General features: G+C 34.5%; 1 protein-coding gene across 4 annotated transcripts in view; it reads left to right on the forward strand.

Moving 5' to 3' along the window:
* Positions 1-12,221, forward strand: part of LOC127868113 (BAI1-associated protein 3-like) — a 163,011-nt gene extending 150,790 nt beyond the window's left edge. For all 4 annotated transcript variants that reach the window (XM_052409723.1, XM_052409724.1, XM_052409726.1 and 1 more), the window contains 6 exons: positions 1,236-1,349; positions 2,413-2,496; positions 2,876-2,957; positions 4,300-4,462; positions 6,843-7,045; positions 9,366-12,221. In XM_052409723.1, coding sequence (XP_052265683.1) covers positions 1,236-1,349; positions 2,413-2,496; positions 2,876-2,957; positions 4,300-4,462; positions 6,843-7,045; positions 9,366-9,463 — 744 coding nt within the window. In that variant the 3' untranslated portion in view covers positions 9,464-12,221. The remainder of the gene's footprint in view (positions 1-1,235; positions 1,350-2,412; positions 2,497-2,875; positions 2,958-4,299; positions 4,463-6,842; positions 7,046-9,365) is intronic.
* Positions 12,222-15,918: the final 3,697 nt, after the last annotated feature.

Consider the following 15,918-nt stretch of genomic DNA (forward strand, 5'->3'; position numbering starts at 1 on the left):
CAAAAATCCAGTCTAGGCAGAAAGTGGCATCCCTGATTAGCCTGTTCATAATGCACAGACTAAACAGGGAAGACACTTTCCAAAAATGCCATTTATTAGCTGGTCTTCCCAAAGGACAGCTTAAGTGTTACATATGAACATATTACAAATAAAAATACAAGACATTGCAATTGAATCTGTTGAATAATAAAGATTTGGTCAATATAATTAAGTGTAAAGTTTGTGCTAGCGTTATAGCTATTGAGTTAACTGTATTAGAAGCAACTGAACTGGTCCAGGACCAATAGCTTAGGAAAAATAGCGTACAAATTTGTCTGATTGATGATAATATAAAGTTTAACTGTAACTTAATCAATATTTATGTCCAATTTAATTAAATTCCCAGATGTTATGACATTGAGTCGACATTTTTATGAGGACTTTTACTTAGGCACTAATTTCGCCATAATTGTCAATTAGAGGACCAATTGCCATAGAAGAGATTTTATTGCCAAGATAATGTTCGAATTAATCGTTGCAAATACAAGAGATAAATCAAAATGCAATTTCATTAATATTGTCCATCACAACTTCAACATCTTATTAGTGAAATGAACCAGTAATTTATCATCAATTTTATGTAGCCATACAATGATTTTGCATTGAATTTGAATGGTTATTTTTCCTGTATTTAAAGAGGAAATTGAAATTAAACATTGAATTTTGGAAAAGAACTGATAATTAACACAATCAGTTTAATTTATAACAAAAAAATCTTTCTGGTCTCATATTTAAGTTTTGCGCATGCGCAATAGTAAGTGGAAATCTCCATCCAAATTGTACATGATACTTGTAAACAAAAGCTGATAACCTCTGTATTTTTAAACAGGTTTAAAAAACATTTAAAACTGTTCAACACTCATTTTAATCGGTTTCGACAATGAATTGTATGCTCAATTGACAAATTGGAAAAGATATTAATCAATTATTGAGTTTTTTCTGGTATTATTTCGCTTCGGCTATTGGTCCTCAACCAGAACAGTAAAGAATTTATACACATTTTTATAATTGTGTTCGAAATGATTTTCTTACAAACTAGTTTTTTGTTAAATAGTTATTTTAGATAAGAATTAAAGCTCTTCTGAATTGATTGAATAATTTTCATTTGAATGTCGAGGTTTAAACAACACTATTTGTTGTTTTCATTAAGTTATTCTTCACTTAAGGTCATTTAATGTTTTCATGTCATTTCCCAGAAGCCGCCAGTGTTCTACCAGCGTATGTACGATGCCATCGGCCTTCTAGTCCAGTTCTTCAACGCCAACGACAAGGGACTTCCCATGCAAAACATTCTCTGTCCACTGTATCAGGTGTGTATTTGAAGTTGAAACATGGGATCAAAATAAGCACATGCCTGGGGAACTATTGATTGCAATATGTAAATCACATAAATTGATTACAATTCATGAACCAATCACATTTATTGCAATTCATAAACCAAACTAATTGAATGATTAAAAATCATAAACCAGTCACATTTATTACAATTAATTAACCAGCAGGGTTCCCAGCCAACCTGGAAATCTGGGAAAACCTGAAAAAAGACTTTCACTTTTTCCAGTCAGGGAAAAGTCAGGGAATTTGGGAAAAGTTCCCAAAATCAGGGAAAAATCAGAGAATTTTGTTTGGTCAGACTTTCCCGACTTGTGTCGAGAAGTCCATACGATTAAAACAGCAATTGGATTCCTCCGCATGCCAATGGTTGCTTTGTAGTATACATGTAGCTTAGTTATGTCTGCAACTGCTATTTATTGAGGGTGTCTAAAACAAGAAATAGGTTGAAATTATAATCCTGGAATTTTTATTTTCCATCAGGGCAAAATCAGGAAATTTAGTTCATACAAAAAGCTGGGAACCCTGACCAGTCACATTTATTACAATTCATTACCAGACTTATACAATTAATTAACCAGTCACATTTATTACAATTCATAACCAGACTTATTGAATGATTATAATTCATAAACCAGGCATATTTATTGCAATTCACAAACCCGTCAAATTCATTGCAATTCAATTCAGTCGCTTTCTTTTTACTAAAAAAATGTTCATTCACAAGAATCTCAACTGGCTTATCATATAATGCGTTTTGATCATAATGGGAAATTTCTTATGGAACTTTGTGGAACTAAAGTTAAATCTTGTCTATAACTAGAAACTTGTTTGCTCTTTTAATTAAGCTTCGTGAGATGCTTTGTCCAATTTATTTAAATTTTTATTGAGAACTTTCCGCAGTTTTAGTTAAAATTTCACAGAACAAATTATGGAAATGAACACATTTTCCAAACATACTATAATCATACAATAGAATTCAAAATGTTTTCCTGGGTTTTTCTTAATCAGACATGTGACTTTTTTGCCTATGTTTTTTAGGAACTAAGAGATGAACTTGGCCTTCACAAATTAGACACGCCGTCACTAATAGAAGCATTTTATGATGGAAAGCTCAAAGAACAGGTAATCTATAACAGTTTGAATGAACAATACATACCTTAATTTATTTCAGATTTTAATTTTAATTAGTGTCCAAAGTCAGAATATTATAGATAAAATGTGTTAGCTCATTTGTCAAAATATGAGCTCAAATTGATTTATCTTTGTACTTTGTACAGTTGTTTACATTTTCATTAAGCAATATTCCCAAAATCTATGACCCAAAAAATAATTATGCTGATTAAAAATCGCATTATGTCGTCATTCACATAAAATTCTGGGGCTTGTTAGCCTCATATATGTCTCAAGCATTTGCACAACATGGCCATGTGTTTTCTAAGTGTTCTATAAAGCTGTTATTATGCCTGGTCAAATGATGCTAAAAAGTGATGTAACTCTTCAGCGAGAGTGGACCAGTACAGAGTTTGGGACCCTCAGTGTTCGAGTATGGTACAAGCGGGACACCAGAACCCTGCTTGTAGAAGGTATGGCATTAAACCGGATATTTCCAGCCACAATTGTTTAAAGAAAACTTTTCATGATTATTTAAAGGAGAAAGGTGATGCTTTTTAAAATCCATAAAAACCTTTTTATTTAGTGCATGTGAAAACGTTTTCACACCTCACTTTGATTTAATTTACGGTGTAATTAGTAAGAACAATTGTGTCAAATTCGGGAATCTTCACACTTTCTGATCTACTCGCTATTTTCATTCAAACCGGAAATGACGTAGAAACATTCATGTAAGTTCATTTGCTCTCAATTTTAAACTGGCTTTATAAGGCTTTGAATGTGATCTTTTGTCCAATTTTAGTAACAAAAATGAATGAAAATGGAAAAGAATAGTGATTATAAAGAGTTTTTCCTTGAAGCGTACACGTATTAGCCAGCTAGAATTTAGTGACTGTAACTCAGATTTTCCTTAATCTAACTCTTATCTTGAATAACGATTGTCATGCATAAAACCAGTTGTAACACACGCTTTCAATACAAATTAATGAAAAACTGTAACAAAATAAGAATATATGTATTGTCAATGTTGATCTTAAGAGCAAAATGGTCAAGCTCCAATATGTTATAACAATGGACGAATTTCTGTGTCATGCGCATTGGGATGAGTCATTGTAAACAATATAGGTTGCGGAAATCACTGAGCAGGTTACCAAAATTGACGATCAACAAAATCTTCATTTTTAAGAAGCAAAATGTTTTTTAATGATGAGTTTAATTGTATAAGAATATTTTTATTTAAAAAAAAAAGCATTTTTTGTTATAAACATGACTGATCACCTTTAATTATTTTTATTGTAAGGGCTAATGTATGGTTAAGTGTAAATCATGTGAAAATATTAAAAATGATGCTGTGCACCAATCCTAAAATCAAGGTGCACTTAACAAGAAAAAAAAAAAATGCATGTACACAAGTGTTAATACTTCAATATCTTTTTTCTGACCATTTGAGCTAGTGTTTTGATTGATTGAAGCATGATTTTCCATGTAAAACAAGATCTGGACATAGTACTAACATACCGTACTTCAGTCGATATTCTTACTGAAATTGGAGGTTTTTCCTAAATGTTCGAGATGAGTTTGAACATCATGCTCAATTTGGTGTTCATAAAAGCTTTTAATACTTTTAAGTGTGACTCATTCCTGAGTTTAAGAAGGAATGTTTTTATATTCTTATAGCTGAGATTTAAGATTGTCCTCAGTACTCAACTGAGTGGAAACTTAGATCTTATCTTCTGGGTATTAGCAAAAATAACATGGTTTTGATCATGTGCCTTGTGTTCCATGATTAAAACGAAATTTCACGTTACATTACAGTTTTACATGCGAAGGATGTGATACCACTAGACGCTAACGGTCTCAGCGACCCGTATGTTGTGGTCTCGTTCTGCCCTGAGCACATGTTCCAGTCGGTGCCCACGCAGACCACTAAAATTGTCAAAAAGACTCTCAACCCAGAGTTTGATGAATCCTTCGAATTGTAAGTTTAAACCTTAATTATGCTTAGATAGGCATTTATTAGGCTAATGACTTTAACCTACTGTCTGTGACAGATGCCTTAAACCTAATTCATTTAGCCTGATTTCTTTAATTTCATCCCTTTAACCTTATCCCTTAAACCTTATCCATTTCACCTGATGGTTTAAACATTTTGCCTATAAACTAACTTGACTTGACTCATGTACCTTAAACCTTATTTCTTATTTATGATAACTTTCACCTACTGTCTATAATGTTGTACCTTTAACATCAAACTTATAACCTGTGTCCTGATGGCTTTAACATGTTATTTTATGACTGCAAACAGCTGCTCAGCCCCTCATTCCAACCCAACCTCTGGTTCAAGTATGGCAGATTCTATCATAAGTATATTTACATAGTACTGGTTCAAGTAGGGCAGATCCTGTCATAAGTATAGGCACATAGTACTGGTTCAAGTAGGGCAGATTCTATCATAAGTATATTTACATAGTACTGGTTCAAGTAGGGCAGATCCTGTCATAACTATATGCACATAGTACTGGTTCAAGTAGGGCAGATCCTGTCATAACTATATTTACATAGTACTGGTTCAAGTAGGGCAGATCCTGTCATAACTATATGCACATAGTACTGGTTCAAGTAGGGCAGATCCTGTCATAACTATATGCACATAGTACTGGTCCAAGTAGGGCAGATTCTGTCCTAAGTATATGCACATAGTACTGGTCCAAGTAGGGCAGATCCTGTCATAACTATATGCACATAGTACTGGTCCAAGTAGGACACATCCTGTCATAACTATATGCACATAGTACTGGTTCAAGTAGGGCACATCCTGTCATAACTATATGCACATAGTACTGGTTCAAGTAGGGCACATCCTGTCATAACTATATGCACATAGTACTGGTCCAAGTAGGGCACATCCTGTCATAACTATATGCACATAGTACTGGTCCAAGTAGGACACATCCTGTCATAACTATATGCACATAGTACTGGTTCAAGTAGGGCACATCCTGTCATAACTATATGCACATAGTACTGGTTCAAGTAGGGCACATCCTGTCATAACTATATGCACATAGTACTGGTCCAAGTAGGACACATCCTGTCATAACTATATGCACATAGTACTGGTTCAAGTAGGGCAGATTCTATCATAACTATATGCACATAGTAATGGTCCAAGTAGGGCAGATCCTGTCATAACTATATGCACATAGTACTGGTCCAAGTAGGGCACATCCTGTCATAAGTATAGGCACATAGTACTGGTTCAAGTAGGGCACATCCTGTCATAACTATATGCACATAGTACTGGTTCAAGTAGGGCAGATTCTGTCCTAAGTATATGCACATAGTACTGGTCCAAGTAGGGCAGATCCTGTCATAACTATATGCACATAGTACTGGTTCAAGTAGGGCAGATCCTGTCATAACTATATGCACATAGTACTGGTCCAAGTAGGGCAGATCCTGTCATAACTATATGCACATAGTACTGGTCCAAGTAGGGCACATCCTGTCATAAGTATAGGCACATAGTACTGGTTCAAGTAGGGCAGATCCTGTCATAACTATATGCACATAGTACTGGTCCAAGTAGGGCACATCCTGTCATAAGTATAGGCACATAGTACTGGTTCAAGTAGGGCAGATCCTGTCATAACTATATGCACATAGTACTGGTCCAAGTAGGGCAGATTCTGTCCTAAGTATATGCACATAGTACTGGTTCAAGTAGGGCAGATCCTGTCATAACTATATGCACATAGTACTGGTCCAAGTAGGGCACATCCTGTCATAAGTATAGGCACATAGTACTGGTTCAAGTAGGGCAGATTCTGTCCTAAGTATATGCACAAAGTACTGGTTCAAGTAGGGCAGATCCTGTCATGCGTATATGTACATAGTACTGGTTCAAGTAAGGCAGATCCTGTCATAAGTAAATGCACATAGTACTGGTTCAAGTAGGGCAGTTTTCAGATCCTGTCATTAGTATGTGCACCTAGTACTGGTAAACAACTCTACCATGGTTACCCTGGAACATTGTTAGTCTGATATGACTTAAATACTGTTGAAAAAAAGAAGTGAAAAATCCATATGAGCTTTGCTGTGTGAAAACAGGGTTAAATGCATAACTATCATCCCTTTTTAAACCTGCTCAGTCCCCACATGTAATCAGATATGACACTTCACTTTTGTATGGGTTTTCTTTCGTTAAACTGAAAATCCAGTCGAGGGGGAAAGTGTGGTCTTATATTAGCCTGTGCAGACTGTACAGGCTTATCTTAGACGACACTTAATGCACATGCATTTAGCACATTTTGCCTGGAATGAGGCTCGCACTAAACAAACACGAATATCCTTTGCAGCAACGTTCCCCTGACCCAATGCCAGAAGAAAGGCGCAGCGCTGGTGTTCACGGTGATGGATCATGACTACGTTTTCCAGAATGACTTTGCGGGCGAGGTGTTCATGGCGCTGTCGGACATTCCCGGTGTGGACGGGGTGGAGGTGTCGGGGTACGAGGCCCTGAGTGTCGTGACCCTGCCTCTCACCCAGCCCTGCAAGAAAAGTAATGGCCTTGATTTGGCTTCTTTCCAAACTTCTTGGCCCTGGTGCTCAAAATTGTAATGGTCAGTTCAGTTAATAGTCTGTAAACTTCAGACCTAAATAAAATTAATTTTAACAAGACTATTGCCAAGCAATATATGTCCCCTACTGGCTCAACCATTGTCAGATTATTAACCAGGTTTTCCGAAGGAAAAAACTGGTTATTAGATTGGCGAATGCGGGCGGGCGGGCTGGCGGGCGGGCGGAACAAGCTTGTCCGGGCCATAACTATGTCGTTCATTGTCAGATTTTAAAATCATTTGGTGCATTTGTTCACCATCATTAGACGGTGTGTCACGCGAAATAATTACGTCGATGTCTCCAAGGTCAAGGTCACACTTTGAGTTCAAAGGTCAAAAATGGCCATAAATGAGCTTGTCCTGGCCATAACTATGTCATTCATTGTGACATTTTAAAATCATTTGGCACATTTGTTCACCATCATGGGACGGTGTGTCGCACGAAAGAATCACGTCAATATCTCCAATGTCAAGGTCGCCACGACTAAAAATAGATTTTTTTTTTAAACAAACTTACAAAGGGGGTTAATTTTGTTTGTTCATTTCAAAAGTTCAGTTTGAGTTTTCTCCCTTTATCAGATTTTTTTTCACAATGAAAACCTGGTTTTGTGACAATTTTGTCCCTTGTTTTTTTTTAATGTGTTGCCATAGCCACCAGAATTTTTGACGTAGGAACAAAAAGAAATGACGTGCATAATGTCCATATTGCCATCTATCCATGTTTCAAGTTTCATGTAAAAATATGAATAACTTTTAAAGTTATCGCAGGATCCAGAAAAGTGTGACAGACAGACAGACACACAGAGCGCAAACCATAAGTGAAACCGGTAGGGGACAATAAGCAATTTTGTCATCAAACATATGCAAATAATTGCTCCAAAAACGAATGGCTTTTAACTTAAGTGGCCAGTCAAGTTTTGAGCAATCAGGCAAAATAAATTTGAATATTGATAGAGTTTTTGTGAACAGACATTTTTGAAAAATGTGAATTACACTTATTTGAATGTTTACACATCATATTTTTCCAATTTACTATTAATCGTCAGAAAAGGTCTGACTCAAAAGTGCGTACAGTAAATATTGCACAGAGGAGTGTGATGTCTTACTCGTCTGACTGACAAAGGTGGCCATTTCTATAAGACTGGGCTTTGTTTACTATATCCCCGAATGATTCCTATGCTATTCATTTCATTAAACGGTACAAACATGCTCTGCTCTAAATAAAGAATGAGTTGAACATGTTAATTTTATATGAAAATCATGTGCCTATCAAAGTGTTTATGTCCCCCAGTCTATACTGGGGGACACATTGTTTTTGCCCTGTCTGTTTGCTGGTTTGTGTCAAACTTTAACATTTGCCATAACTTTTGCAATATTGAAGATAGCAACTTGATATTTGGCATGCATGTGTATCTCATGGAGCTGCACATTTTGAGTGTTGAAAGGTCAAGTTCAAGGTCATCCTTCGAGGTCAAAGGTCAACTATATGGGGGGGGGGACATGGTGTTTCACAAACACATCTTGTTTATAAATTAAAATGCACCTACTGTTTTTATTTTATGCTTTCCGGTGGTTTATAGAGAAATATCAGTGAAATAAAACTGGTATTCCACTGTTTTAAACAGTGAAAAATAACAGTGAAAAATATCGATATTTGTCACTGTTTTACTGTGAAATGACGTCATTTTTTCAACGAAATGACGTCATAAATCCAGCAAAAGTATCCAATTTAACTCATTTTCAATGTAAATATACGGTGAAAACAAGCATAAAATAAAAAGAAAATTTGTTGAATTCGGTGGAATATCGGTTTTAAAGGTCAACTATATGGGGGGGGGGGGGGGACATGGTGTTTCACAAACACATCTTGTTTATAAATTAAAATGCACCTACTGTTTGTATTCTTTAAGCTCCATGTGAGAGGTGTATACAAAATTATAGCCCAATTGGGATAAATTATTTCCAATCACAAGGAGTATTATAATTATTGAAATCTTACATTGGAAAGTAAATTGTTGTATAATAATAATAATATTTATATGAGCCTTGCTTTGAGATAACAGGGTTATTGCATGTGCATAAAGTGTCGTCCCAGATTAGCCTGTGCAGGCTGTACAGGCTATCCAAAGACGACATTTTACGCTTTCATGCAATTTTTTAACCCTTTACCACTTAGATACGAATTTGTAGTCCCTTAGAAAGTTATGCCATAGCCTGACTTCTATGTACTTTTCAGCCAATGTTTCCTTTGTATACTTTCAGAGAGTGGTGCGCTGGCGGTTCTTGCCAAGAGAACCTGGGACAAGACGGCTCAAGATCTGGTCAAGCTTCGGACCAGGGTGCAGGATCAGTCTACTTGAAGGATCACAATTGTTGGTTTCATTAAGCCCCATTCTGAGAAAACTGGGCTAAAAGCATGTGTTAAAGTGTCGTCCCAGATTAGCCTGTGCAGTCTGCACAGGATAATCCTGGAGGACACTTTCCGCCCAAAGTGGATTTTCTCTAAGAAGAGACTTCTTTTAAATAAAAAATACCATAAAAACGGATTGTGTCACTCCTAATAAGCCTGTGCAGAATGCACAGGCTTATCTTTTCTGACATTTTACATACATGCATTAAGCCCAGTTTTTACCAGAACCGGGCTCCATTTGGTCTTTCTTTGGTCGGATATAACCCATATTTCATGAGGAAGTTTCTTTGAAAAAAGTGTCTGTTGTGTTGCTTTGTTTATCAGCTGGGTAAACATTAACATTATTCATATAATTGATCGTCTTGTCATGTAAAGACAATCACCAAAAATTGATTTTTTTTATTTGACTAATGTGTGTGCTTCATGCTTCATTTTGTGATAGATACATAAATACATAAATTATAATTACACAATATTAGTTTTTCTTATTGCATAGACCGCTGAGCATATTTTCATGCTTCTTGGTTATTATAATGTTGAATGCTTTATTTTGTTGCATTAGCAGCAGCGTTCTTAGCATATATAGATATAACACCCTAAGGCTTTAATTAAAACAATGGTATTTATTTGTGTGATGATGAATCCCATGATTGTTAATTATTTTTAAATAATTTGGTCTTTATTGCTTTTTTTTTATTTGGTTTTTTTTTTATTTTTTGCTCAATATGAATTTGTGTGGGTGAATATATTTTTCGAATGGATTTTATGAAAGTTGTGTATTTGAATGTTGTGTAGTGGTGTTGTTGTTTTTTTCAAACTGTGATTTTGAATTGTTTTTTTTTAATTTTACATACTAAAGGATAATATATTGTCAAATAGCAGTTTCTATATTATTTATGACAGAAGCCTTGATTTTTAATGAGAATTAACTATAATATGATATGCATATGGTCCAGAATTGTTCTATAAAAGGAAGTAATATTTGTGTTAATTTGTATTTTGTACCCTGATTTCTAGTCATCCATATAAAGGTATGTGTGTTTTTAATGAGGCAGGTATTTAAAACAAACAGTATAAACAATAGCATAGAATTTGCAGTACAGTAAGATATTACTTAAAATGCATGATAGTGCATAAAAATGATCACTAAGTGTGTGTTTGCACAAGTACTCTTTTTTTTATTTATGACATAATCCTTGATTTTTGATAATTAACTCTAGTATGATATGCTTTAACATGTCATTCATATGGTCCAGAATTGTTCAACATTTATCAATACAAAGAAATGAAGTCATATCTGTGTTTATTTGTTGTTTCGTACCCTGATGTCTAGTTCTCTATTTTCAATGTATTTGTGTATTTAAATGCGCATAATGAGGCAGGTATTAAAGAAAACAGTATAAACAGTAGCATTTCATGTTGCAGTTAGTAAGGGATGGTGCTTAAAAAGGATCACTTAGTGTTTGCACAAGAACTCTTTTTTATGTTACAGGATTCAAATTTATGTTTATTAAATTACATTCAATGATACATACCGGTACTGTGATTATTAATGCATTAGAACAACCACATGACAATGATATTAATACTCTTTTTAGAGGATCATTCGTAAAATCAGTTTTTGCATCAAGGCTGTTATTGTACATGTATATTGAATACACAATGGTTTCACTATAAAGAAGGCTAGAAATCACATTGTTTAATGAAAGCACACACTTTGTTTAGATGTGACATCATTTTTAGAAGTGCCTGTATGTCGCCTATGAATAATGTAAAAGGTTAATAAATGTCATGAACATACAGAAACTTTATGGATTGTGTTTAACAGTTTATATATTTCCATTAATAACAAATTAAATAATTTATATTTGTGAACATTTTGTGACATAATAATTGTCACAAATTGATATGTATGTTTATATGTAAAAATGCTTCTTTTTGCACTAATCCAAGTGAATTGTTAACAAAATAAATGTAAATTTTGTATTGTAAATTTCATTACATAGTTATATATTTAATTGCACTTTTCATAGTCTATTGTATATTTGTTTTAAAAGACATGTTGCATGTATTATATAATAAATTGTCAACAAACATTGAATACATTGAGTAATTCAAACTTGTGGTTTTCAATATTTTTCTCAGTACTTTGTCAGTTATTGTTTATGTTGTGAAATTGTGGTATAAATTTAAGCACTTAATATTTATTTCATTCAATTTATTTGATTCACATGTTCACATATACTTAGTTATAAGTTCTTTTCCAATATTGGTCTCTTCTGAAAACAAATTGTTACGATTTGTGTCATTTGTGTATACCTCCGAAATAGCCATGAGTTATTCCTAGTTTAAATGTGGAGTTGATCATACTATTATTATTTGGTTTATTAATAAGTAAAAAGCAATCGAAAATTTGTTCAATTAGCCAATCGACTTTTTGTCGAGAAAATATACATATTATATAACTTATCTATGCCAATTATAAACAATTATGTAATACTATTTAATTTCAGAAGATTTATCAATTTTAAAGGCTTGTTTTCTTTAATTTTATTTAGTATTTAGAAATTGTCTAGAAATCCAAATATTAAATTGGTGTCACAGTTTTATTTATAGAACACAAATGTACATAGTTTTGTCTTTTATCTTTGTTACATTTAACATTTATGTATTTTATGATCGTTTATGAAATAAAATTCAAATATAAACATTTTGCGTACGTACATTGGTTGCAGAGATCAATGAAAAGTCATTACAACATTTACAGGCCGTCAACTGACTCCTATATTCCTATATTTTCCTATATTTTGGAGAATTTTCCCATATTTTTCCAAATCTATATTTTCTATATTTTCCTATATTTTTTACTTTTTTCCTATATTTTGTTCTGAAAATTTCCTCTTTCTTTTTAAATACTTATAAGAAGTAATACTGCCTTTAGATATTTTAATTTACAGTGTAAAAAGCTGTCCCTTCTCTTCCATAGCATCATGCACCATCTTGCAGGAGTGCTGCTGTACACCATTGTGATATCTATATGTACACCTTTGATGAAGAAAAATACAACCATTTCAAAGGTGAGAACAAACCCTAGCAGATAGTTGTAACAGGTCTTCCCCCCAGGGATGCTCTTCTGAGGGGATATTTAATGCTCTTTCTGATTTCAGATAGAATTGAGCGTATCTACAGGCTTCCAATTCTTTTGAATATTGGAAATTATTAAAATATTTTAGGGCGTTGGAAGTCTTGTAGAATAATTTAGGAGGCTGCTTAAAAAAAAAAAATATTTTCAGTTGAATGGTGATACATTTACTAAGAACTTAAAAGTCGTTCATGCTAACAATATGTGATACACTAACCCTTAGCTTTTGCATGAAGTGTTAAACTTTATGATAATGTGTGTTATATAAACAGTGAAATAATTCATAATCATGCCTGGTGTTCAATTAATTATTTAGATGTTCAATTTCAAATATATTTATATGCAGAAGCTATCAGAAAAATCTTATATTCTGTATGTAAATTGTATCATATAGGATGTTTTGATGTTCTTTTCATGTTATAAAAATGTTTGATGTGTATAGAAATTTTAATGTGCATAAAATACAGAATTTATATTATATACCATGATATGATACTACATGTATGCGATTCATGTTTTCGATTTCAATAATTTCATTATCAATGTGATGATGCACCCTTATCTTGGGTTGTCAAACTATGTTTAATAATGTTTTGTTGATTGTTAACCAGGTTTTCCGAAGGAAAAAACTGGTTATTAGATTGGCGAATGCGGGCGGGCTGGCTGGCTGGCGGGCTGGCTGGCTGGCGGGCTGGCGGAATAAGCTTGTCCGGGCCATAACTATGTCGTTCATTGTCAGATTTTAAAATCATTTGGCACATTTGTTCACCATCATTGGACGGTGTGTCGCGCGAAATAATTACGTCGATATCTCCAAGGTCAAGGTCACACTTTGAGTTCAAAGGTCAAAAATGGCCATAAATGAGCTTGTCCGAGCCATAACTATGTCGTTCATTGTCAGATTTTAAAATCATTTGGCACATTTGTTCACCATCATTGGACGGTGTGTCGCGCGAAATAATTACGTCGATATCTCCAAGGTCAAGGTCACACTTTGAGTTCAAAGGTCAAAAATGGCCATAAATGAGCTTGTCCTGGCCATAACTATGTCATTCATTGTGAGATTTTAAAATCATTTGGCACATTTGTTCACCATCATGGGACGGTGTGTCCCACGAAAGAATCACGTCAATATCTCCAATGTCAAGGTCGCCGCGACTAAAAATAGATTAAAAAAAAAAAAAACTTACAAAGGGGGTTAATTTTTTTGGTCATTTCAAAAGTTCAGTTTTAGTTTTCTCCCTTTATTAGCCGGATTTTTTTCGAAAAAATCTCGGCTTATAGATTGATGTTGTCGGGCGGGCGGGGGGGGCGGGGGGGGCGGGCGGGCGGGGTGGCGGCGTGCTCGAAAATGTTAAAGTTCTTATTTCATGGTATAACTTTGGTATGCTTGGACCTAGAGTCTTCAAACTTGACATGAAGGTTGGCCAGGATTAACAGATGACCACTGGTCATTTCAAGGTCATTCATTTGAAGGTCAAGGTCACTGTGACCTTCAATATAAAAAATGTTAAAGTTGTTATAACTTTGGTATGCTTGGACCTAGAGTCTTGAAACTTGACATGAAGGTTGGCCATAACTAGTTAGTAACCACTGGTCATTTCAAGGTCATTCATTTGAAGGTCAAGGTCACTGTGACCTTGAATGTAAAAATGTTAAAGTTCTTATTTCATGGTATAACTTTGGTATGCTTGGACCTAGAGTCTTCAAACTTGACATGAAGGTTGGCCAGGATTAACAGATGACCACTGGTCATTTCAAGGTCATTCATTTGAAGGTCAAGGTCACTGTGACCTTCAATATAAAAAATGTTAAAGTTGTTATAACTTTGGTATGCTTGGACCTAGAGTCTTGAAACTTGACATGAAGGTTGGCCATAACTAGTTAGTAACCACTGGTCATTTCAAGGTCATTCATTTGAAGGTCAAGGTCACTGTGACCTTGAATGTAAAAATGTTAAAGTTCTTATTTCATGGTATAACTTTGGTATGCTTGGACCTAGAGTCTTCAAACTTGACATGAAGGTTGGCCAGGATTAACAGATGACCACTGGTCATTTCAAGGTCATTCATTTGAAGGTGAAGGTCACTGTGACCTTCAATATAAAAATGTTAAAGTTGTTATAACTTTGGTATGCTTGGACCTAGAGTCTTGAAACTTGACATGAAGGTTGGCCAGAACTAGTAAGTAACCACTGGACATTTCAAGGTCATTCATTTGAAGGTCAAGGTCACTGTGACCTTGAATGTAAAAATGTTAAAGTTGTTATAACTTTGGTATGCTTGGACCTAGAGTCTTGAAACTTGACATGAAGGTTGGCCAGAACTAGTAAGTAACCACTGGACATTTCAAGGTCATTCATTTGAAGGTCAAGGTCACTGTGACCTTGAATGTAAAAATGTTAAAGTTCTTATTTCATGTTATAACTTTGGTATGCTTGTACCTATTGAGATCAAACTTTCCTAATTGTCAATTCAAGTACATATTTGTGACCTTAAATGTTATTGTTGTTCATGTATATGCATGCATTCAAAACATAACACAAGGTTTGCTCATGCCTTGAAAAGTACTTACATTTCATTTTGACCTTTGAACAATATTTCAGTAATTTAAGTATTGCATTGACAAAAACACGAAAGGTACTTTCCTGTCATTTAAATCAAAAATCCGGCTTCAATGCGGTCATCTCCGACCGCGGAACTCTTGTCAGATTTTTTTTTCACAATGAAAACCTGGTTTTGTGACAATTTTGTCCCTTGTTAACTATTTTAATAAAAAAAAATCAGGTGTCCACATTGATGACAACAGTGTGTTGCTGCATCAGCATATCTGCCTTGGTGGTGAATATGACGAGGGGCTGTTTTGTTAAATAAAACATGAATCTAATGATTATTTACGGAAAACAAGTAAGTAAGAAGTTCTCTACAAATCTCTAGAACATTACTTTTTACTAGAATATTCCTATATTTTAACCCTAAAACAAGCCCTAACCTATATTTTGATGCAAAAATTCCTATATTTTTTCCTATATTTTCACCTTAAGTCAGTTGACGGCCTGCAACAAGTTTGCATACTAGAAAGTGGCATGGGCGGTATCCGGACAATCTTTCCCACGGACAATCGTTCCTATATTAATTTGACAGCACGGACAATCGTTTTTACATTAATTTGACAGCACAGACAATCGTTCCTACATTAATTTGACAGCATTGACAATTGTTCCTACATTATTTTGACATCCCCGGCCATTGGTTCCTACTATT

This window comes from Dreissena polymorpha, chromosome 2 (assembly GCF_020536995.1).
Source record: "Dreissena polymorpha isolate Duluth1 chromosome 2, UMN_Dpol_1.0, whole genome shotgun sequence".
NCBI lineage: Eukaryota > Metazoa > Mollusca > Bivalvia > Myida > Dreissenidae > Dreissena > Dreissena polymorpha.